This window comes from Erinaceus europaeus, chromosome 14 (assembly GCF_950295315.1).
Source record: "Erinaceus europaeus chromosome 14, mEriEur2.1, whole genome shotgun sequence".
NCBI classification, from domain to species: Eukaryota; Metazoa; Chordata; class Mammalia; order Eulipotyphla; family Erinaceidae; genus Erinaceus; species Erinaceus europaeus.
The window spans coordinates 74,455,185-74,481,234 of NC_080175.1; the positions used below are offsets into that span (position 1 = coordinate 74,455,185).

The 26,050-nt window shown below is 36.5% G+C and overlaps 1 protein-coding gene across 9 annotated transcripts in view; it reads left to right on the forward strand.

Annotated features, from left to right (window-relative positions):
* The window catches only part of PIK3CA (phosphatidylinositol-4,5-bisphosphate 3-kinase catalytic subunit alpha), an 80,213-nt gene that overhangs the window by 43,412 nt on the left and 10,751 nt on the right, over positions 1-26,050 (forward strand). For all 9 annotated transcript variants that reach the window (XM_060171998.1, XM_060171992.1, XM_060171991.1 and 6 more), the window contains 13 exons: positions 112-357; positions 1,030-1,115; positions 6,536-6,641; positions 8,152-8,304; positions 8,394-8,528; positions 16,703-16,827; positions 18,000-18,081; positions 18,841-19,005; positions 19,430-19,533; positions 22,031-22,202; positions 23,573-23,679; positions 24,384-24,505; positions 25,645-25,723. In XM_060171998.1, coding sequence (XP_060027981.1) covers positions 112-357; positions 1,030-1,115; positions 6,536-6,641; positions 8,152-8,304; positions 8,394-8,528; positions 16,703-16,827; positions 18,000-18,081; positions 18,841-19,005; positions 19,430-19,533; positions 22,031-22,202; positions 23,573-23,679; positions 24,384-24,505; positions 25,645-25,723 — 1,682 coding nt within the window. The remainder of the gene's footprint in view (positions 1-111; positions 358-1,029; positions 1,116-6,535; positions 6,642-8,151; positions 8,305-8,393; positions 8,529-16,702; positions 16,828-17,999; positions 18,082-18,840; positions 19,006-19,429; positions 19,534-22,030; positions 22,203-23,572; positions 23,680-24,383; positions 24,506-25,644; positions 25,724-26,050) is intronic.

Genomic DNA, 26,050 nt, shown 5'->3' on the forward strand with positions numbered 1-26,050 from the left:
TTTAAAATAATCTTTGTAGGTGAGTATGTAAATCCTCACATCCTTACACACTGCTTTTGAAATGAAAAGCTTAGTAACTCATTTCTCCCCTGTTCCCTTAATCTCTCACAGTATATCAGAAGCTGCATAATGCTCGGGAGGATGCCCAATTTGATGCTAATGGCTAAAGAAAGCCTTTACTCTCAGCTGCCCATGGACTGTTTCACAATGCCATCTTACTCCAGGCGCATCTCCACAGCGACACCCTATATGAATGGAGAAACAGCTACCAAATCCCTTTGGGTTATAAATAGTGCACTCAGAATAAAAATTCTGTGTGCAACCTATGTGAATGTAAATATTCGAGATATTGACAAGGTAATGTCAAATGCTGATGCTTATTATTTTATTATATAAATCACTTTTATTGAACTATATAATTTGTTGATCTGTAGTATTTTCAGTGGCTAGAAAAAATCCATCTCCCTCACAGTTCACAAACCTTCATAACTCTTAATGTTTCTAATTCTAATATTCTAGTAATTGTAATTCATGATTCTATGTGCTCTTAAGACCAAAAGTTTTATGAAATGCATTTGGCAATAAAACCTAACTGAAGCAAGGTCTTTTATAGTCTTTACCCCAATTAGTGTAAATATTGACATGTTCTGTTTCAAAAGCATTATTGTCCTCATGGAGTACTATTCCAATTGCTAAGGATATTGTAATATTTAGTATAGGTCCTATTTGTCTTTCTATGAAAAACTCTGAATTCCAAATGTGACCTAAAGAGAGTGTAGGCCTAAAAATTGATTTTTGTTTTTAAAACTTTATAGTTTGGTATCCCTTTGAAGGTAATAAAAGTTTTTGAAGAGAAACTGTGTATCAGTTTAACTTATGTGTTTGAGGAAAGGAGACCAGATAGGCTGTATTGGAACAAAATTCTTAAATGATTTTCTCTTACACTTCAATTTTATATGGGTTCTGTCTAGAATGTGTGTGTGTGTATCTTTTTACTTTTATTATTTATTTTATTTTTTTGTCTTTTAGATCTATGTCCGAACAGGTATCTACCATGGAGGAGAACCATTATGTGATAATGTGAACACTCAAAGAGTACCTTGTTCAAATCCCAGGTAAGGAAATGTATAGATTTCATTTACAAAAGTCATTAGTGTTTAGCTGCGTAATCAGTACTACTGATATATTTTAGATCATTAGTTTTATACAAGTCATAGAGATTACCAGACATTTATATGTAGAACAAATGGGATTCCTGTCAAATAAGTAACAGTACAGGTTCACTGTATTGATTGTCTTCAAAATTTTATCATTTTTTTCTCATTTTTTTAATTTCAGTGTATCAAAAAAAAAAGGCTGAATATGGTTACAGTTTTATGGTGATGACTCCTCACATTAGGTCCATAAACCTTGCATTTTTTTTTCTTTTATCTCCATTTCCATTTATAGTGAGAATTGGCACACAACTCCAGTTCTGGATTGTTGCTCTGAGGCATTTTTCTTTACATCACCCCCAAGAACAGATATCTGTGACATTCAGAGTCTCTGGGAACAAACCAGTGTCTTAGAGGAAAGAGGAATTACTGGGAACCTTTTAAATTCTTGTTGTTCAGATATACTGAAGAAATAAAGACAATATAATCCAGCATTTACCATTCTGTCATTTCTTTGTCGCTCAATATATTATCTCTTGGGAATATGATTTTATCTCTGGATGTGATAGCAGTAATATTTTAAAGAGAACTCTGGTTGCTATTAAAGATGAGCATTGTAGACTAGCAGTAGAACTAACCAGTGACTCATCCAAAAGCAAATTTCCTCATGAATTTAGAATGAGTCCATGAAGAGTCAAGAAAACATTCTGGTCCTGTAATTAAGTTGCTAGAAAGCCCCACCCTTAGAAGCCTAAATATCAAAGGGCTGGTAGTCTTCCTTACCAGGAGAAAAAAAAAAAAAATTCTCACCCTGCCTTAACCATTGAAGGTTAAGTATATCATTCAAGTTAGATGTTATATTGTGGGAACACTCCACTCCCCAAAGTCTTTTAAAGATTGAGTCAGAACAAAAAAAAAGTTTTATTTCTTACTCATATTCTATACAGGAGACAGGTTGGGTAAGGTAGTTAATTATAAGAGGAACAGATGAGCAATACATGAATAGCAGCCCCCAAATCCCAAATGTGATCATTAAAATCATCAATCCAAGGAGTTGAACAAGCCCCCACGGAGACCCGAAACTAATACTGAATATACTTAACACTTGTTACTTCAAGTATCAAAAGTAAACTAACTTAGCTTGACAGTAGAACAAATGAATGAGTGTCTTGTGTTTGATCCCCCTGTACCACATAATAAAAGGAAGAAATCTGGACCAGCAAGATAGCTCACCTGAGAAGGTGACTGCTTTGCAGTGAGCTAGGTTCAAATCTGGCCTACATCACACTGGGGGAAGCTTCTATGATGTGTTGTCTTTCTCCTTCCCTCTCTGTCACCCTCCATGCCCTTCTATCTGGAGGGATAAAAAGTAAAAAAAATTAAAAAGCCAGCCCAAAGTGGTGAAACACTGGCGGTGACAAAATAAATAAACGATAAATAATAAATAAATAAATGAAAAACAAATAGAGCATCATAAATGGTGGAATGGTGTTCCGATTTCTCTCTCACATAAAATAAATTAAAATTCTACTTTAAGAAAAGTAAAAGGTGAGGTCTTATCTTTTGCCACAACGTGGACGGAGTGGCTAACTGAAATAAGGAGAAGGCCAGAGACTGGGTGATCTCACTCATGAATAGGGTTGAAGGAACAAAGCAAGGGAAAATACAGCCTGAGACATTAGTAAATCAGGGTCTGTTTCCACATTTATAAAAGGATGCAAAAGGGAATCCGGTAGTAGCGCAGGGGGTTAAGCGCACGTGGCGCAAAACGCAAGGACCGGGGTAAGAATCCCGGTTGGAGCCCCCAGCTCCCCACCTGCAGGGGAGTCGCTTCACAGGCAGTGAAGCAGGTCTGCAGGTGTCTGTCTTTCTCTCTCCCTCTCTGTCTTCCCCTCCTAGAGGGGACATTACTCTCTGTCCTTTCCAACAAAGACGGCATTAATAACAATAATAATAACTACAACAGTGAAACAACAAGGGCAACAAAAGGGAATAAATAAATATTTTTTAAAAAAAGAAAATAAGCTTTATTCTGTTAGCATTGTAATGAACAGGTAGATTCATAGGACATAGCTCTCTTTAAAATGTCTATAATATTTCCCATTAATGTGAACAAGTTGAACGACTGAAATGATAAGTCCTAGGTAAATTGAAAGTATGTGTTCTTAATTTTTCTTAAATTAATGTAGACTCATGAATTTCTATAGGATTTCTTCTCCCTGTGCTTACTACCCTTTTTTTTCTGTTGAATTTTTGTTGTTGTTGCTGTTTAATTTTTACTGGGCAGATGTTAGTTAATAAGACAAGTTTCATCTCAGGGACACAATTTCACATTTCTCCCAAATTTGTGCCAGCACACCAGACCCACCACCAAATTTTATATTTGTTTTTTCTTTTCCTTTTAAAATTCTTTCTTGCTACATTCTCCAGTTTTTTTCTTTTCTTTTTTTAATTTTTGAATCACAAAGACTTTATTACCTGCTTTACTAAAATTCACTTCTGAATCTGGGAATTTTTTTTATTTCTTTATTGGGGAATTAATGTTTTACATTCAACAGTAAATACAATAGTTTGTACATGCATAACATGTCTCAGTTTACCATATAACAATACAACCCCCACTAGGTCCTCTGTCATCCTTCTTGAACCTGTATTCTCCCCCCTACCCATCTACCCCAGACATTCTCCCATTCTTAAGTCTTTTTTATATGCATCATCATTTTTTGTGTTAAAAATATTTAATTATTTTGATGAGAGATGCCGGTAGAAACAGAGAGCGAGACCAGAGCACTGCTCAGCTCTGGCTTAAGATGGTGCTGGGGATCAACCTGGCACCTCAGAGCCTCAGACAAGAAAGTCTTTTTCATAACCACTGTGCTGACTCCCGAACGCTGTACCATCATTTTTAATACCAAGTCCATACTTGATATATTAGTATAGTTTTAATTTTTGTTCCCTCTTATTATTAATTAGGTTTATGTTTACTTTTAATCAAAAATAGAATAATGAAGAATACATTTGAAAAGTTTTCAAAGTTAATTTGTAATACTTAAACTTTTTACTATGGACCAATTACTATTCTATTCACTTCACTTGTGTTTTCAATCTATACAACAACTTTATATGGATAGATTCATGAGGCATTTCTCTATGTTTTGCTTTGCAAAAATGTGTCATGACTTTTCCAAAAACCTAGTATTATTACCCCATTTCACAGATGAGGGAAATAGACAAAGTGAGTGGTATACATTTAATAAAATAGTAGAGACAAGATTCAACTCCTGGTAGTAATTTGGCTTCTGAAGCAATACTATTTACTATTGCTTTTTTTTTAATATATGGATTTAATTTTTGAGAGAAGATAATGAGAGAAAATCCAGTGTACTCTCAGTTTTGGCAAATTGAGAGGGAGGGAGAATAGAGAGGGAAAAAGACAGACACCTGCAGCCCTGCTTCACCACTTGTGAAGGTTTCCCCCTGCAGGTGGGGATCAGGGTCTTGAACCTGGGTTCTTGAGCACTGTATTATGTGTGCTTATCTAAGTGTGCTACCACCTGGCCCTTGTTTTTTTCTTTTCTTTTTTCTTTTAACAACTTCACTTACTTAGCTCCATACAAATATAGGCATAATTACACAAGTTACATTCAATAAATTAAAGATAATCTAGCACAAAATGTAGAACTTGACATTTTATAGTAACTTTTTATTACTTGAGTTGTGTAGTTTTTATTACAATTTGTGAGATAGTTCTTCTAGAATGCAGATAGTCTCCTTATGTGTCTTTCTTTTTTTTTCAAAATTTTAAAAATTAATTTTCCCTTTTGTTGCCCTTGTTTTTCATTGTTGTTGTTATTGTTGTTATTGATGTCGTCGTTGTTGGATAGGACAGAGAGAAATGGAGAGAGGAAGGGAAGACAGAGAGAAGGAGAGAAAGACAGACACCTGCAGACCTGCTTCACCGCCTGTGAAGGGGCTCATCTGTAGGTGGGGGTCCGGGGGCTCAAACCGGGATCGTTCAGTCGTTCCTTGGGCTTTGCGCCACGTGCGCTTAACCCGCTGCGCTATCACCAGACTCCCTGTAGCTTTCATTTTATTTGTTTATACTGGCTTAATTTAATTGGTGGGTTCATCTCCATAAAAATCGACTCATATAAAATAACTGTGCGTAATCCCATAAGATATCTTATTTTACTTTCTTTTCCTTTTCTACTTGCCTTTTATGTAAGCCAATGTGTTTCTAATTACTTTTACTGAAATGTATCACAAAGTGAATATCCATGTAGCCACTCTACTGGTCAACAAAGTCTCTCAGAATTTTTTCCAGCCCAGTAACCTTCCCTTAACCCCAAGACTTCTAACAATTTGAGCTGTTTTCTCATTTTATGTAAATGAACACAGGAATAGATGTTCTTTTTGTTTAGCTTTTTTTGTTGTTGTTTTTATAAAATTATTTATTTTCCTTTTTTTATTTGCCCTTGTTTTTTGGATTTTTTTTAAATTTAGCTTCTTTGTATTAGTTCATTCATATTGTAAATAATGTATTCATTTCCATTACTGTTTGGTAATTTATTAAATAAGTATACCACAAGTGTGTATTCTACTATTAAACTTGAATTGATTACGGTTTGGGGGTTGCTATGGTAGTTCTATTAACGTTCTCTATACAAACGGCACAGTTTGTGCTTTTTTAAAAAAATATTTATTTTATTTATTTATTCCCTTTTGTTGCCCTTGTTGTTTTATTGTTGTAGTTATTATTGTTGTTGTCATTGTTGGATAGGACAGAGAGAAATGGAGAGAGGAGGGGAAGACAGAGAGGAGGAGAAAAAGATAGACACCTGCAGACCTGCTTCACCGCCTGTGAAGCGACTCCCCTGCAGGTGGGGAGCCCGGGTTCGAACCGGGATCCTTATGCCGATCCTTGTGCTTTGCGCCACCTGCGCTTAACCCGCTGCGCTACAGCCCGACTCCCCAATTTGTGCTTTTATACCTAGAGTGGAACTGGGTCATAGGCCACTGAAGTAGATTATGTTTTCTGAATTGGTTGTAATTAATTATATCTCCCCTAGCAGTATAGATTTCCTATTATTAAATGTCCTCACTATCCCCTGGTTATCATGGTCCATCTAGTCATAGCCATGTGTGACATCTTCATGAGATTTCATTCTGAAGTTTATTGACAACATTACATTGACCACTTTTCCATGTTTACCAGCCAGTTGGATATGATTTTATCAGATATCCATGCTGATCAATATATGACCTATTTTTTTCATTTGTCTTTCTTTATGATTTGTAGGACCCAATTATATAGTCTGAATAAAGTGGTTTAGGTTTTTCTGGTGTTTTGTAAATTATTTTTTCTTCAAAACTTTACATAGGTGGAATGAATGGCTGAATTACGATATATACATTCCTGATCTTCCTCGTGCTGCTCGACTTTGCCTTTCCATTTGTTCTGTTAAAGGTCGCAAAGGTGCTAAAGAGGTAAAGTACTTCAGAAACAGCATATTCACCTCTAACTACTAACACTATGAATATTTATCAAGAAATTGATATTCTTATTTAACCAATATTATTACCACTTTTTAAAAAATTAATATTTGTTTATTTTCCCTTTTGTTGCCCTTGTTTTGTTGTAGTTATTGAAGTCGTCATTGTTAGATAGGACAGAGAGAAATGGAGAGAGGAGGGGAAGACAGAGGGGGAGAGAAAGACAGACACCGGCAGACCTGCTTCACCGCCTGTGAAGTGACTCCCTTGCAGGTGGGGAGCCGGGGGCTCAAACCAGGATCCTTACACCGGTCCTTGTGCTTTGCGCGATGTGCGCTTGATCCGCTGCGCTTCCACCCGACTCCCTTATTTATTTACCAGAGCATTGTTCAGCTCTGGTTTTTTATGGTGCGGGGGGACTGAACTTGGGATCTCACATCGAAGTTCCATGTACAATTTCTCGGGTGCTTAAACTTTTTTTTTAATCAAGGATAAATAATAAATAGATACAACAATGAAGAAGACTTTTGGGAGAGCCTCTGGGATTTATTTATAATAATTGAGTTCTGGGGAGTCGGGCGGTAGCGCAGCGGGTTAAGCGCACGTGGCACAAAGCGCAAGGACCAGAGTAGGGATCCCAGTTCCAGCCCCAGCTCCCCACCTGCAGGAGGTCGCTTCTCAAGCGGTGAAGCAGGTCTGCAGGTGTCTTTCTTTCTCTCCCCCCTCTGTCTTCCCCTCCTGACTCCATTTCTATCTGTCCTATCCAACAACAACAACAGCTGTGACAACAATAATAACTACAACAAGCACAACAACAAGGGCAACAAAATGGGAAAAATAGCCTCTAGGAGCAGTGGATTCGTAATGCAGGCAGGCACTAAGCCCCAGAAATAACCCTCGAGGCAAAAAAAAAAAATTGAGTTCTGGTCCCTGCCCCACTAGGGAACTAGAGAGACAAGCCGGGAGTATAGATCAAACTGCCAACGCCCATGTTCAGCGGGAAAGCAATTACAGAAGCCAGACCTTCCACCTTCTGCATACCTTAATGACCCTGGGTCCATGCTCCCAGAGGGATAGAGAATAGGAAAGCTATCAGGGGAAGGGATGGGATACAGAGTTCTGGTGGTGGGAATTGTGTGGAGTTGTACCCCTTTTATCCTATGGTTTTTGTCATTGTTTCCTTTTTATAAATAAAAATTTTTAAATAATAATAATAATTGGGTTCTGGGTTCATATTGATAAAAATTTTAAGCATTCATAAGTAGTTATGAAGTGACTATACATTTATGTCTTTGTTTCCTATTTATAACTGAAGAAAATACATGTAATCTCAATGAGAAAAACAAAATGAAGTACTTACACTTTGAAAACTTAATTTGACTTTTACAGATGTCATTATAGAAATAATAGTTGAATTTTTGTCTGGAAAAGGAAATTGCTTTTGAAATGTATTATTTAATATAACCCATAGTATAGTGCATGTTTTTTTTGCTTGTTCTTTAAGGAACACTGTCCACTGGCCTGGGGAAATATAAACTTGTTTGATTACACAGATACTCTGGTATCTGGAAAAATGGCTTTGAATCTTTGGCCAGTACCTCATGGATTAGAAGATTTGCTGAACCCTATTGGTGTTACTGGGTCTAATCCAAATAAAGTAAGTTTTTTTTAATTGTTGTAAATTAGGAAAAAATATGACAGTCAAGTGCTCTCTCTATATATAATAACTTCTATTCCGTCCTTTAGGAAACTCCATGTTTAGAGTTGGAGTTTGACTGGTTCAGCAGTGTGGTAAAGTTTCCAGATATGTCAGTCATTGAAGAGCATGCCAATTGGTCTGTATCCCGAGAAGCAGGATTTAGTTATTCCCATGCAGGACTGGTAAGACAAATCACAGAGTTTTGATAACTGGCAGTCATAATTAATAGATCTGGTAAAATGCTGTGTGCATGGAAACACGTGTTTTAGTCACAGTAGCATGGATACTATGGGCTCGAGGGTAGAACTGTAATATAATAAAATTCTTTATGTGCTAGTATTTTCACTACAATTCTGCCTCTTAGTTTATTCAAAACCCAAGCCTACCTTCATGTAACAAACATTTATGGAATGTCTAATATATATTGTATTTTACTGTATGAAAGGTATGAGGTGATAAAACTGACCTAAGGAGACCTTCACTGAGTTTAATGATGAAAACAAACATTAAACTGGTAAAAGCAGAAGTATAAGATTAAGGTCTATGAAATTGAAAAATAATAATATGTCAAGAATAAAAGTAAATATATATATATATATAGAGAGAGAGACTGGATTTAGATAGGACCTCCATGAAATAATAGCCTTTAAGTTGATACTGTAGTATACAGATGTTATTAGTTGGGCTTAGAAGCAGAGAGGGTAACTTAGCCACCATATTCCAGACTGCCTTAAAAAAAAAGTATATGTGAAGCTCAGTTTAAATGTTGATCTGTCAGGTTATGGGAAAGTCATGACATTTTTTTTTTCAATGATTTCCTATGCAAAAAAAAATGCCTCATGACTTTCCAACAGCCCAATATTATGATCTTAGTCTGAATTTTGGAATCTAAATATAACTGAATTCAAGGATCATTAACCCTTACTTCTGAAGGGTAAGAGGATTAGTGCTGACAAAAGAGAACATTTTTTCAATCTTTGGTGTCTTTTTCTCCAGCCTGATTCTAAGTAGAGTATAGACTAACTGATAAATGTGGGGCCAACAGGTGCTGAAATATGCCTACACCATTCAACCACTAACAGCAGCTGCCAGAGGCAGCCTGGAATCCTGCATATATTCTCACTGAAGAAGTCAGTGGTTCCTTTTGTGAAGTGATAATGATAGTAATCAAGCTTATGACAACATCATCATGATTTCTGCCTATTTGCTTTCAAAAATATATGGAAAGTACCTTAATAACTACAAATTAATTTCAAATTATTACTGAATTCTATCTGATATAATAGTGCAATTAACTTCTTTGACATTAAAAAGGGGTTCTAGTTTTCTTTCCAAGTCATTTCATTGAGGAACTAATAGTTTACAAGACAGTTGTTGATACATGGGTACAATATATGAACTCCCCATGTTAGGTGACTGCACACCACAACCACCACCAACCCAGGTTCCTCTTCAGCATTGTGCACAGCACTCCCTCTCCGCCTCCTCTGACCCCCCCCCCCCCCCAGCCAGAGTCCTTTGTTTCCCTGTTGTATACCACATCCAGCCTAAGCTTCCTCACACTGTTTCCCTTTTCTTTCCTTGGGTTCTCTTTCTTTAGAAGGTAATCATTATTTTCTTAGGTTTAAACCTTGATGATAACATTTTTAATACTTACCAAGAACTTATTATATCCCAAATGTTATAACAATCACTTTTCACATGGTATTTAACTTTTAAGTCTCTCTTGATGAGGGCAGATACTTAATATATTCTCTAATTTACCAATAAGGCAACAGACTTAAAAAGTTTAAATAACTAGTGTTGTTGCTTATTAATAAGCTTCTTAGTTTTTCTGTTACAACTACACAGGAATTCATTGAATTAGGATTGAAATATTAATAAGCTTTCCCATGGACTACTCATGGCCTTTCCCAATGCTTTACAACTGTAAACTAACTGAATTCCTAGAGTTAAATTATCTGAAAACACGTATATTATCTACTATTGTACTAATGTACCTAGTTATTGAACTCAGCTTACTTTCTAAGTGTGTGTTGGAGATACATTTAGCTTTTGAGTTTTTTGTTTTGTTTTGTTTTTTGAGCGGTTGTATTTCTTTATTGGGAGTGATGTCTTTCACTTCTAAAGAATTTTTGGTTTTCTCCAAGGTAAAAGAGCAGGGGGAGATAATAGAGCGGTTAGGCTTGGATGCTTGAGGCTCTGAAGTCCCAGGTTGAACTCTAGGTACCACCACAAGCCAGAACTGATCAGTGCTCTGGTAAATAAGTAAATAAAACATCTTTAATTTTCATGGTAGAATAAAACTGATTCTCTCAAGTACTGTTTATTTAGGCCACTGTTGAAAATATATACATTGGGAGCCAGGCGGTAGCGCTAAGGGTTAAGCGCACATGGCGCAAAGCTTAAAGACCGGCGTAAGGATCCCAGTTCAAGCCCCCAGCTCCCCACCTGTAGGGGAGTCACTTCACAGGCGGTGAAGCAGGTCTGCAGGTGTCTCTCCCCCTCTCTGTCTTCCCTCCTCTTTCCACTTCTCTCTGTCCTATCCAATGACAATATCAATAAAAACAACAATAACAATAATAAAAACAACAAAGGCAAAAGGGAAAAATAAATATTAAAAAAAGAAAAGAAAATGTATACATTTAGGCTACACTATAGCATCTTATTTTTTCCTATATCTTAATTCATTCTACTTTTCATCATTATTCATCACTTTTAAGTTTTAAAAAATATTAAAATAACATGACAATATAGGACAGAATAGTCTAGAAGGATAATACCATAGTGAATTAAATCATCACTATTACATCATCATTCAATCTTTCTTCATTGACCAATGTCTGTTATCTTTCTAGAGATAATAGTCTGCTAACATTGTCTCATTTTTTTTATTTTTATTTTTAGGCTTTCATTGACTTTTATTGAGAATTAAGAATTTTTCATTTCTACCAATAATTACAAAGAAAATTTAACAAAGGACATTAATTTTAACTGTAAGACAAATAAGAATATGAAAGCTGAGAGACACATTAGCACTCTAAACTAGACTTTCTCCATACTCCCAGAGGAAGAGAAATGTTAGGGGAAGATGAACAGAGGGCTCTGAACTCCAACTCTACTAAGACCTAGAGAGAGGAGGAAAAAAGGGAGGACATTCGTGAGTAGTAGTAGGTGTAGGTGTGACTTAAAAAGGAAGAAAAGGCAGGACCATAGAAAAAAATGGGCAAGTATATAAATAGATAATTATGGAAATAATAGTAAGCCCATACCTGTGGCCGTGGGAGAATTGCTGCAGTTTCTAATAGAAGGAATGAGGACACCAGACTCTGGTGATGGGAATGGTGAAGAATTATACGCCTGCTGTCTTATAATTTTGTAAATCAATATTAAATCATTAATAAATAAAACAAAAAAAAAACAGACTTCTCCGCCTCTACACTATTCATGTGTCTAACCAAAAACACAATACATGGGACCACTTATGCGTGGATCTTCTTTCAATAAACACAATTGGCCTAATTCTGAGGGGTCCATATTCACAGATTCAACTAGTCATGAATGTTGGTTGATTGAAATTGCAAGTGTAGAACCCATGAATCCAAAGGACCAACTATAGACTTCACAAATGCACCATGGAAGCACACCTGTCCGGAGCCCTGTCCCACTAGGAAGAGATAGAAACAGGCTGGAAGTATGGATCGACCTGCCAACGCCCATGTTCAGCGGAGAAGCCAGACCTTCCACCTTCTGCACCCCATAATGACCCTGGGTCCATACTCCCAGAGAGATTAAAAAAAAAAAAAAAAGGAAAGCTTTCAAGGGAGGAGATGGAATATGGAACTCTGGTAGTGGGAATGGTGTGGAATTGTACCCCTCTTATCCTGTGGCCTTGTTGATTTTTTTATTTTATAAATTTCTAAAAAAGTAAAATTAAAGATGGTTTGAAAGAAAAGAGAGAAAGAAAGAAGCCTTGATACCCAGAGGGATTCTGAAATCAGTCCATGGATACCAAGAAATGACCAAGTTTGCGGGAATCAAAAGTCATACATGAGTTTCTACTGCAGGGGGTTGTCACCCCCTCAACTCCCCTGCACTGTATACCAATTATAGCCCGTTGTTATAGGGCAGTTTTGTGCTTTGAAGACTACTTAACAGTATCCCTGGCCTCTAACCACCAGGTGGTTGAATTGTGACCACTGAGAATGTCTCCAAAGTATCAAAGGTCCCTGGAAAGTAAAAGGGACAGCATCACCCTTGGAAAGGGACCACTACTACAAACTCCATTCTTCTTCTTCTAGCGTTTGCCACAAACTCCATTGATGAGGGTGAAATGGTATGAATTATCTCATACTCGAGGGAATAAATGAGCAAGACGTCTTCATGGACATAGAAAAAATAGTTTTCAGTCAGGCATTCAACAATATATATTTTTTTAGGAGAACCTGAACAATGCCTAATCTTTGCAATATTCTTTCCACATTTTAAATCTTGTCACTGAGATTTACTTAATAGACTTTCTAAAAAAAAATGCTGTAGACAATGTTGATAGAAAGATAACTTGAGGGAGTTGGGTGGTAACGCAGCAGGTTTAAGCACACATGGCGCAGGACCAGCATAAGGATCCCGTTGGAGCCGCCAGCTCCCCACCTGCAGGGGGGTCGCTTCACAGGCGGTGAAGCAGGTCTACAGGTGTCCTTCTCTCCCGCTCTGTGTCTTCCCCTGCTCTGTTTCTCTCTGTCCTATCCAACAACAACAGCAGCAATAACAACAATAACTACAACAAAAAAGATGACTTGAAAACAGAAGTGTAGGCATTTAAAAAAATCTTTTGGATTGGGGGCAGGGCGGTAGCGCGACAGGAGACAGGAAGCACGAGAACCCGCCTAAGGGCCCCTTTCGAACCCAGGGCTCCCCACCTGCAGGGGGCTAATTTACAAGCGGTGACGTAGGTTTGCAGTGTCTTTCTCTCCCCCCTCTCTTCCCCTCCTCTCTCGATTTCTCTTTGTCTTATCCAACAACAGCAATGGCAACAATAAAAAGGACAACAAAATGGGAAAAAATGGCCTCTAGGAGCAGTGGATTCCTAGTGCAGGCACTGAACCCCAGCGATAACGCTGGAGGCAAAAAACAACAACAAGAAACACTTTAGATTTATTATTGTGATTATCATTTTTAAGTATAAACTAGAAATGTTTTCTAAGGCAAAGAAATGGCATTTCTCTCAATAAAACTATTATTACTGTTTTCAAAAATACTGTATTTTGACAATGCAAGTGTGAGAAGAAAAGTCAGTTATGATAAAGTAAAATTAATTACATTTGTATTTGAAATCTAGACTCAGTTTTCACAAAATGGATGTATAACAGACTCATACATGACAGTTGTTAAGCAGTTCATTTTATTCAAAGGACTACCCATTTTAGATTATAAATTTTATTTTACTGTGTTTGAATACTGATATAAGATGTTTTCACCATCACTTTACCTTCTATTTTATATTAAAAATAATCAAATTCAAAATAAACAGAAATATGAAATAATTAAGAGTTCATTGGAACTAGGTAATAAATAACAAGTACTTTTCCTGGCAAGTATGGGGTTATGTGTTTAATATTTATTTATTTATTTCCCCTTTTGTTGCCCTTTTTTATTATTGTTGTTGATGATGTCGTCGTTGTTGGCTAGAACAGAGAGAAATGGAGAGTGGAGGGGAAGACAGAGAGGGGAGAGAAAGACACCTGCAGACCTGCTTCACTGTCTGTGAAGCGGCTGACCTGTAGGTGGGGAGCTGGGGCTGGAACCAGGATCCTTATGCCGGTCCTTGAGCTTCATGGCCACGTGCGCTTAAGACCCTGTACTACCGCCCGACTCCAGGGGTTATGTTTTTATCATTTACCTGGATTATTTCAATATCTTCTTGTTTCTCTCTTTCTACAGAACCAAAGTCTTTAATAAATGTAAATTAAATCATGCTCTTTATTTTTATTCAGTAAACTAAAAGTTCCATGCTCTGAACATGGCCTACCACTCTGTTCTCTTTTCTGTAAGATGTCGAACTCACAGCCCTTCCTTCAGAGCAAACTCATTCCCTCTTGGGTTGTTCTTGCTTTTGGTTTTTTGTTGTTGTTTTACACCAGAGCACTGCATAGTTCTGGTGTTGGGGATTAAACCTGAGGCTGCAACCCAGAGGTTGAAAGTCTTTTTGCGTCATCATTATGCTAGCTCCTCTACATTGGGGTCATTTTTGTTTCTTCCATCTGCAAGTGTTTCCCTGATCTTAGTTTGAATAGTTCTGACTGTCATTTGAGTCACAAATTAGAAATTACCTCCTCAGAAACTATTTTAATATGCCCAGTTTAAAGTAACCACTCAGACCACTATATTCAGATGATACACTATTTGTGTTGAAGTCAACCAGCTATTTCACAGGCTTCATTCAGTATTATCACTTGAGCCTGTATGAGCAGATGTTAGCTGCTGCTTCTGAAGAAGCATAGCTATTTCTGGTGGTGGGAGTGGTCTGGAACTCTACCCCTATAAACTCGGAAATCACTAATATTATTTTTTAAACTCGGAAATCACTAATACCTTATAAACTTATAACCTTACCTTATAAACTCGGAAATCACTAATATTATTTTTTTAACAAGAAGAGTATGGCTTTTACTTTCCTGACGTCATCTTCAGTAATTTTTGTTGAACTTCTAAATATTAGAATTTTGGGTCGGAAGGTTTATCTCAGAATTGGTCACTAGCTGTTCTGAAATCCAGGGCCCTGGTGAATGGGGGTGGTCCTTTGGCTAACTTTAAGTGAAATGGATTCTTGGGAATACCAAAGCATCAGTCTATATTTTGAGTGACACTACAATAGAAAATACAGTACCAAAACAATTTATTTGTCACCTTTGAATTTCAAATATACTTTTCACTTGCTATTTAAATACATTTAAAAAAATAGATGAGAAAAAAATGTTATAGGCACTGAGTCATTCTTTGAGATATCACCCATAGTATTTATACTACTTTTTTATTCATTTACTTTCTCATCACAATGGAGGCTTTGTATAGTCTTTTTTACTATTTTATGACCCCAATAGTAAGATTCAGACCAGGGACTCTGCATATGCTTCTTTTCTTTCTTTCTTTCTTTTTTTTAAAAAAGATTTTCTTTACTTATTAATGAGAAAGATAGGAGAGATAGAAAGAACCAGATATCACTCTGGTACATGTGCTGCCAGGGATTGGACTTGAGACCTCATGCTTGAGAATCCAATGCTTTATCCACTGCGCCACCTCCCGGACCAGGATACTGCTTATTTTTCAATAAATACTTTTGAATGAATATGTGACAATGTTAGGTAATAATGTGGTACTGTTAGGTAAATTAGCAAGGTATAAATGTGTGAAAACCAAGTATTATGAATATTTTTATATTACTTATATTTTATATTGGGAGTGAGTGGGTAGTGGTGCACCTGGTTCAGTGCACGTTATAATGCACAAGGACTGGGGTTCAAGACCCATCCCTACCTGCAGGGGGAAAACTGCAAGTGGTAAAGCAGTATTGCAGTTGTCTCTCTCCCTCTCTACCAACCCCTTCCCTCTCAATTTCTGGCTTTATATCCAGCAAATAGATAAAAATAATTTTAAAAATTAAATATATTTTTATTTGTCGATATTAAGAATATGTGTAACCTATCTCAGAGGCTGTGTATTTGCTTTATAAATGCACACATGAATCATTACTGTGAAATATATATGTTAGATATTTCACAGAATAAATGCAGTACTTAGAGTTCTAAAAAGAGCTATAGTATTTTTGTTTCTTAACATTCAGTATACAGTGTTTTAATGGAGGTGTTTCTCCTCCTTTCCCCCTTATTTATTTTTACTTTTTAAATTTGAAAGCCTTGCAGTAATTACAAGGATGTATTCAGAAAAGGCTTATAGGAGAATTTGCAATTCTACTCAATTATTTTAGTATTCTTTGCTCTCTTGTCCTAGAAACAGTAGCAGATTAATAGGATTGCAGGAAGGGGAATCATCAGTTATGACTTATCCTCCTACTATTATTCTAATCTGATCTTCTCCCTGGCTAACATTGGCAATTAAAGTTCTGTATTTGGTGATAATGTTAACCAAGTAAGTAACTGGATTTATCCCACAAATACAATCGTAAGTTGGTTTTTCTCTACCTAAGAAAACGAAGGCTTGCAATGGGATAAAGTGTTTCACAGCAGTTAATAAGCTTTACAAAATGTGTTGACAGTTTTCTTTTTTGTAGGTCACTCATGAATTTGGGTGTGGTTGTGTCAAAGAAACTTTGTAAAGTATTATTTGCTCTATTTTACAGAGTAACAGACTAGCTAGAGACAATGAATTAAGAGAAAATGACAAAGAACAGCTCCGAGCAATTTGTACACGAGATCCTCTTTCTGAAATCACTGAGCAAGAGAAAGATTTTCTATGGAGCCACAGGTAAGTCTAACGGTAAATCTCTGTTCATCTTATAGAATAGAAGAAAGAAGTGACTTTAGTTGTTTTTTTGCCACATTTCTACCATGCCTATTAAACTAAAGAAAGCATAATTTGTGTGACTTTATATAATATTATCCTTTTAAGAACTGAATGTAGATTAATATTTCTAGAAAACCATGCTGCATTGGTATTAACTGTGCATACTAAAGACTTTTAAAATTCATATTTATTTATTTATTTATTTATTTACTTTTCTTTTTATGGGGGCAGGGTGGGAGATACCAACCAACTGACTGACACCAAAGCCCTGCTCAGCTCTGGCTTATGGTGGTGCTGGGATTGAACCTGGGATCTCAGAGCTTCAGGCATAAAAAGTCTTTTGCATAACCACTATGCTTTCTCCCCACTACCTGACTTTGAAATTCTAAGTTCCTAATAGGACCTTTTAAAAGGATTTTTAAGGCCCCCCCCCCAAAAAAAAAATTCTGCTTTATAACAATCTAGCTATAATTTAGTTGGTATAGATATTTCTATTTTTAGAATCCTTCCACTTTTCTTTTGTTCATATACTTCCTCTAAGTAATAGTATAATGTTTTCTTTTCACCTTATTCTATAACTTGGTAAAATATATACAGCTTATTTAAATAAAACAGTTGCAGTGCATCTCTGATAGAAAGTTCATCACAATCTAAGTTGTGCCCAGTGAATGCAGAAGTGGTGACGCTTCTTGTGGTTCATGCTCTCTGGTGAATACTAGGAGCTATACAGAGTGTTTTAAAATAAATTTAAATTTAATTTTTTCCCATTGGACTGTCAGAAAAATCATAGCCTGTTATTCTGTTTCTCTAAGCAAAAATGTCATGACTTTTCTGGCAAACCCAATAAATATCTGGCTTCCATTTAGACGTCCCCTTTGTCTTTTCAGTTATAGCTGTGAGTTTACATGCACATATACATGTAAGCCAAAGCAGCAAACTATGATTTGTCTTTACCTTCTTCTTTTTATCTTAAAGTTAGTTAACTTTTTATTTCTTCTTATCTTAAAGTTAGATAAGCAGTTTATAAAATGTTTAGGACTCCTTAAAGATGACTTAATGAAAAATTATAATCTTGGCTTTTTTGAATAACATGCAAAAAAACTTTTGTTGTTTGTTTTATCTTTCTCACACAGGCACTATTGTGTTACAATCCCAGAAATTCTACCTAAACTGCTCCTGTCTGTTAAATGGAATTCTAGAGATGAAGTAGCTCAGGTAAATAAATGCATATTTGAGATTATGGAGTAACTCTTGTACAGATTTGGTGTTTTACTCAGATTGTTTTCTCTCAGAAAGTCTGCATTAATGTGAAAGATGAAGTAGACTTTGTTTTAAATAAATTTATAGCAGTGGTATAGAGGAGAAAAGTACCATGCAGGGGCCAGGTGGTAGCACACCTGGTTGAGCACACACATTACAATGCACAAGGACCCAGCTTTTAGTCCCCGTCCCCACCTACAGGGGGAAAGCTTTGACAGTGGTAAAGCATGGCTGCAGGTGTCTCTCTGTCTCTTTTCCTCTCTATGTCCTCCTACCCTCTCACTTTCTGACTATCTCCATCTAATAAATAAATATAATAAAAAATTTTTAAAGTACCGTGCACATCACATCCACTGCCAAATGTATTAGAGCTGAAAAATGTAAGCATTGAATGTATATGTGGGCCTTTATCTAAAGTAATTCCTGTGAGAAAGTGAGCTAGAGAGAGAATACACAAGCACAGCTCTACCAGCCATGGAGTTCTGATTTGTTTTTGTAAGTGCTCTTCTCTGTGATGCTAACTGAGGTCATAGTGTAGTGTCCTCACCTGCAAGGAAGGCTTTATACATGTAAACCAAGTGCTCTACTGTGAGCTACGTCCCTAGCCCTAGCTAACAAATCTTAATTAGAATTAAGACAGTGTTTTAGAGAGTTCTAATACAGCTAGTCTTGCTTTCTAAATATGATGTATTTTTTTATATTATATATATGCAGATGTATTGCTTGGTAAAAGATTGGCCTCCAATCAAACCTGAGCAGGCTATGGAGCTCTTGGATTGCAATTACCCAGACCCTATGGTTCGGGGTTTTGCCGTTCGATGCTTGGAAAAATACCTCACAGATGACAAGCTTTCTCAGTACCTAATTCAACTAGTACAGGTAAACTGATGTCCAATTTAAAAAAAAGGTAATGTGGTATATTTTTTAAAAATTGTCTTGCCGATACTATTTACTTGCTCTTCTTTATAATGTTTTAAAATTCAAAGCAAGGAAACAAAAGACAAAGCATACCCTTCAATTGTGACAGGGCAGGTGGGAAGAAAGGGGAGAGGAGATCCAGTAGACTGCAGTGCAGGAAGAATTTCATACTTTGGGGTTTGGGGAGGAGTGGTGAGATAGTGTACATATGAAGAAATGTAAACCCACATTCCTGAAATACACACAGTGTTATAAAGCTATTAATGAATTAGCCGTTGCTTAAATTGGGGAAGAAAAAAAAAGATGACAAAGACTAGGGGGATTTTTTTTTCTTTAATCCAGTCATGACCCCCACTGATAAGTTTTTATGTTCTAAATCACACAGGTCCTAAAATATGAACAGTATTTGGATAACCTGCTTGTGAGATTTTTACTCAAGAAAGCGTTGACTAATCAAAGGATTGGACACTTTTTCTTTTGGCATTTAAAGTAAGTCAAATAAAAAAAGTAAGTCAAAAATTTTCCCATTAAAGTCTTTAGCTATTAGGTGCCAATTTTTATCAGGTATATATGTGTTTGTTACTTGCATACTATTGACTTAGTCTAGAAGAATTTTTCTGACTGAAATAAACCTGTAGCAACAATGAACATCCCTTCAACCTTTTCTGTTCAACTTCACACAATCAATAGAATCTAAACGTGAATGTCACACAGGAATGTGAGTTGAAGTGTTCTGAAGATTTTGATTCTGCACTTAAAGATTTCTAGGGTCAGGTAATTTTGTAGTTGGTCACACTGTATGTGTGGATCAAGATCCAAATAGAGATAAAATAAAGTAAGATACAGGGTATCTTACTTTGAAATTCAAAACAATGAATTTCAAATGACAGGTTTCACATTATAAAATAAGCGAATTAAAATTTTTAAAAGATACTTTGCAGAATAAAGTTAGCAGTCATAAATCATATCTTTTTTTCTAAATTTAGAAAAATATTTACAAGCAAAATGACTTTTGAATGTTAAAATGAGTCAAAATTGGAATCAGGAAGCCACTTTTTAATATTTTTATGTGGGATTAGTGGTTTACAGTAAATACAGTTGTTGGTACATGTGTAAAATGTATCAGTTTTCTGAAAAGCACTCTCACCCCCAGCTGAGGTCCTCCTCTACCGTGCGTCAGGACCTGAAACCCTCCCTACCCCTAGACGCTTAATTCAGTACAATACACCAAACCCAGTCCAAGTTCTGCTTGATACTTCCTTTTCTGTTCTTATTTCTCAGCTTCTGTCCATGAGTAAGATTACCTCCTCATCACTCTTCTCTTTCTGGCTTATCTCACTAGAAGCTACTTTTATAACTTAAATTCAGAGGGAATAGAGAAAAAGGGTGAGTATGCCAGAAGTGTCAAATAGTACTGCTGAGACATTTTTCCCTAAGTGAATGTTCATTGAAGTAAACCTAAAAATCAAAGGATCAGACGTGCTACTTCCCATTGGGTACACGTGTTCCCATGCACAGTGACCAGGTTCATGCCCCCAGTTGCCACCTGCAGGGAGAAGAGTAGTGAAGCAATAATGCAGGTCTCTCTCCCTATCTCCCCCTCCTTTCTCAATTTCTATCTCTTACCAAGAAATTTTTTTAAATACCATAAATAAGGGTCAGGCAGTAGTGCAGTGAGTCAAGCACACATGGCGCCAAGCGCAAGGACCAGGTAAGGATCCCGGTTGGCTCGGCTCCCCACCTTCAGGGGAGTCACTTCACAGGCGGTGAAGCAGGTCTGCAGGTGTCTATCTTTCTCTCCCCCTCTCTGTTTTCCCCTCCTCTCTCTATTTCTCTCTGTCCTGTCCAACAACAACGACATCAATAACAACAACAATAATAACTACAACAATAAAAGCAACAAGGGCAACAAAAGGGGTAAAAATAAAAATAACATAAATAAATGAAATAAACCTAAAATCCAGCTTATTAAATTGATGCTTACACAACTGACTTGAAATTCTTGATGGTTTTGCTTATGAATAATATTTTAAATCATTTTATGATTAGTATACCATTTACTTGATACACAAAAGATTTCATTTCTTTTTTTATTATTATAGTAACTACTTTCCTTATAGTTATCTTCTTAATCATTTTATTGGGAGGCTAGTGGCTTACAGTACAGTTGTTGGCACATGGTTACACTGTCCCAGCTCCCCATGATAGGAGTCTACACAGCACTCCCACCCCCATCCTAGATCCTTTTCCATCAGCCTGTACCAGGACCATTCCCCTCCCCTCCTTCCCCAGAGTTTTCTGCTTTGGCGCAATGCACCAAGCCCAGTCCAAACTTTACTTTGTGTTTCCTCTTTCTGTTCTTGTTTCTTAAGTTCTGCCTACAAATGAGATCATCTCATATTTCTTTCTTTTTTTTTTTTTTTTAAGATTTATTTATCTCAGAGGAAGAGAAAAAAGAGGAAGGGCAAAGCAACTGTGGTATATGCAGTGCTTATGATCAAACTTGGGACCTTATGCTTGCAAGTCCAGAGTGCTTACCAATAAGCCACTTCACAGGCCACGGATTTTATTTAATATATATCGTGGAGATAACATAATAATGACTATGCAAAGAGACTTATGCTTGAGGCTACAAAGTCCCAGGTCCAGTTCCCTTCCCCACCATAAGCCAGAGCTGAGCAGTTAAAAAATAAATTAATCTGGGGCCAGGCAGTGGTGCACCTGGTTGAGCGCACATGTTAAAATGTGCAAGGACCTGGGTTCAAGCCCCTGGTCCCTACCTGCAGGGGGAAAGTTTCACAAGTGAAATAGGATGAAGCAGGGCTGTAGATGTCTTTCTGTTTACTCCCCTCTCAATTTCTCTAGTCTCTATCCAATAAATAAATAAGTATATTTTTAAAAATAATAATCTAAATATGTATTCACATTTAAAACCTGTATATACATATATATATAATACTATTTTAATTTTGTTCTTTTCTTTTAGGTCTGAGATGCACAATAAAACAGTTAGTCAGAGGTTTGGTCTGCTTTTAGAGTCCTATTGTCGTGCCTGTGGGATGTATTTGAAGCACCTGAATAAGCAAGTTGAAGCTATGGAAAAACTTATTAACTTAACTGACATTCTCAAGCAAGAGAAGAAGGATGAAACACAAAAGGTACGTGACTATAGTTTGTTCCTAAGTCTCTTCATTGCTGTGTGGGTGAGGGCTCTTTGGAGAGCCAGAGCTAGACGGAGACCATGGCCCTTAGAACCAGTATTTGAATCAAAATCCCATCCCCCCTTTCTCTCAGCTATGTGAATACTAAACACATTCTTTTTTTTTTTTAACATAAGAGGATTTATTTTTGTTTTTGTTTTCTTTGCTGTTGGATTTGAGTCTTTGAAGCCCTTTTTTTTTTTTTACAGACTTTTGAATTTTGTATGTCTCCCCCCTACCCCAATGGTAACCACTACAGTTCTCCCAAGGTCATAGTTAGGGGTTGACTATATACATATTTTTTTTCTATTTCTTTTTTCAAGGTCATGTGTCCCAATTTTCTTTTTTTTTTTCTTTCTTTCTTTGTCTTATTAGTGATTTAATAATGATCGACAAGATTGTAGGATAGGAGGAGTACAATTACACACAGTTCCCACCACCAAAGTTGCACATCCCATCCCCTCCATTAAAAGTCTGCCTATCCTTTATCCCTCTGACATCATGGGCTAAAAATCTTTATGGGGTGCAAAAGGTGGGAGGTCTGGCTTCTGTAATTGCTTCTGTGCTGGACATGGGCATTGACAGGTCACTCCATACCCCCAGCCTCTAAACACATTCTTTACTTTCTTGATCTGTAGAATAAGATTGATCCTTTCTAGGATTTTGTGAGAATTAAATTGCACATGTAGGATTCTACCCAAGAAATGTTTTAACTTCACTACAACTGCTTTATTCACCAGAGAGAATAAACGAAGTATTTTTTGCAGTGAGTATACCCTTAAAAACTTATAATTCTGTAAACCAGTGTTAAATCACTAATAATATAATTTTAAAAGGCTTTTAAGCTAAGATAGTATGTCTTCATGATTTTTTTCCTTTAAATCAGGATCAGCAAACTTTTTCTCTGAATGCCAGATAGTAAACATTGAAGTCCATGTAGTCTCTGAGTGCCTCTGAGTCACAGGCACTCAACTCTTCTACTCTAATGTAAAAGCAGCCAAGAGCTAAATGAATGGCTGTGGCTGTACTTCAGTAAGATTTGATTTACAAAGCCGGTCAGCCAATCTGCAGACCACAGCTGACTAAACCTAACATAGGGCCAAAACATTCCCTGTGCACAGTTCCTCTCACAGAAAGATGCAGCAACCCTCACCTCCACCTCATCTGTGCCACTCTGTTATTGGGCCCCTTCCCATTAGAACGTGGATCGTCTGGGCTGTAGAGTCAAAGGCTGTACCATACTAAGACTCCAGAATATTAAAGAGATTAGCAGTTGGCTTTACCTTTTACAAAATCATTTTATAATTGTGGTTATATTTCTTTATCAGGTACAGATGAAGTTTTTGGTTGAACAGATGAGGCGGCCAGATTTCATGGATGCTCTACAAAGCTTTGTCTCTCCTCTAAACCCTGCTCATCAACTAGGGAATCTCAGGTAAGATGGTTTATTGGAAGGTGTGTGCGTGTGTGTGTGTGTGTGTGTGTGTGTGTTGTGGAATTGAGACCTTGTGCATCCACAATGTCACCACTTCTGGGTGAACTTGTTTTCATTCATATAGAAAGAAAGGGGAAGATACCTCGACCCTGGAGATTTTCCTGGTATTACTGGGACCCACATGTGGTACCTGGGCTCCAGCCTGGCCCACTTGCATGGCAAGACATGCACCTTCCCTGGTGAGCTAGCTTCCAGCCCTGATTGATACATTTAAACCAGTGCCCTTTCTAAAGATAATCTTGATGAAAGTCAAAGTGTACATTAAAATCTGTTCAATCTCCTCCCATTCTCCAATCCTGAAGGATGAAAGTAGTCAACTTTCCCCAAGTTCAAGTCTGTATTTTTTCAGAATGTATTTTAACTACTTTGTTAATAGAGTTTAAACTTTCTTGACCAGAATTCCTGATATGGTAAAATAAGATACAGTATGTAACATCTATAAAACTATATCCTGACGTGTTGAACTTCATATACATTAAAATTTTAAGTTTGTTTATTTAGAAATGAAACTTAAAGTTGAAGAGAAAGTTTTATATATTCTATAATCTTTCAAAAAGCTATACTGTATGTATTTTAAAGTAAATTTGAAGGTGATAAGGATAACAAAACTAAAGGGTATAGTAAAGTTTTAAACTTTTTTAAAGGCTTGAAGAGTGTCGAATTATGTCCTCTGCAAAAAGGCCACTGTGGTTGAATTGGGAGAATCCAGACATCATGTCAGAGTTACTCTTTCAGAACAATGAGATCATCTTTAAAAATGGAGATGGTAATAACAAGTATTAATGAACATATGATACATGAATTTATCTATCTTTTTATATACAGGCTATTTATGAGCCATCTATGGACTACATGGGTGGTAAAATGTCTAATAGCAAGATGTCTTAACTTCTAGAATAAGTACACATAATTATTGAGATTATGATGAGAAGCCCTAAGATCAGTTTCTAATTGTCTTTTACCTAGCTGAATATGAGTATCCATTCATTTTGTAAATATCTGATATGCCAGAACCTATAGAGGTAAGAATGTAAAAAAAAAAAAAAGAATTCTTCTCCTTTTAAGCTAACAGTGTAGCAGGAGAGAGATGTTAGCCAAAATAAAGTTAAAACAATGGTACAAAGGAGAAGTATAGCCTACTAAGGAAACAGAAGTCCTAGCTTGGAGGACAAGCTCCTAGAAGCTGTGGGAGGACCATTGTTGGGTTTCCATTGGCAGTCACACTTCAGCACTTGACTCTGTTAGTCCCAGTATTCTATTCTAACATAAATGTTAACATAAAAAAGTTCAGAAAAGTAAGGGTAGATCCTTAGCTTACAATGCACTTACATCCCAGTAAGTTGACAGTGAATTAAATACACCTAGCCTACTACACTTGGTGACTGACTTTAAGCCTGCCTCAAGTGTGCTCTCAACACTGACATTAGACTTAAATTGGGCAAAAATTATCTAATATACAGCCTATTCTATAATGAAATATCGAGTGTCTTCTGTAATTTCTTGAATTACCAATCATGTTCGGAGAAAGTGTCATGCTGCATGTTACTCACCCAGGAAAAGATCAAATTTGAAATCACAATTTCTACTGAAGATGTTACCACTTTCGTGCCATGTAAAGAAAATTCTTGAATTAAAATTCCATCAGAGTTTGGGGACTATCTGTACTTTAAATATTTTTTTTATTTAAAATGTTTACAAAATAAGACTACTGTATCCTGCATTGCTAGACAGTGTTTATGCAGAAACTTTAGAAATAGACTAAGGAATCAGTAGATGGCATCTTTATAGATTATTTTGAAGAATGAACATACTCTGTTTGCTTTCCATTTGAAAGTAGTGTGATGATATGATTATCAGGACTGCATTTGTGGCATTAATTAAAGACACGTATTACTTGAATTTCAGATTTACGGCAAGATATGCTGACACTTCAGATTATTCGTATTATGGAAAATATCTGGCAAAATCAAGGTCTTGATCTTCGGTAGGTAGCCAGGAAGGCAACACATAAATTCCCTGAAAAATCAAAGTACTGGAAAATATTAATTATTGATCTTAATAGAGGTGTGTATGTATTAATAACTGTGTGTAGTACTTGCCACTAGTCAACTAACTTGCTTTTATTTGTCATTCTCTTCATGACTTAAAATATCTAATGAGATTTAGCTAAGGAAGGTCAACTATCTCTTCTGAGCTGGTAGAGACTATAGCTGGAGTCTCACTCTCAGGAAAGGGACATAGAAAATATAGAAGGTCCCTGTTTTCATTCAGAAGCTAAGAATTTAAGAGAAAGGATCAAAGTATAAAATTA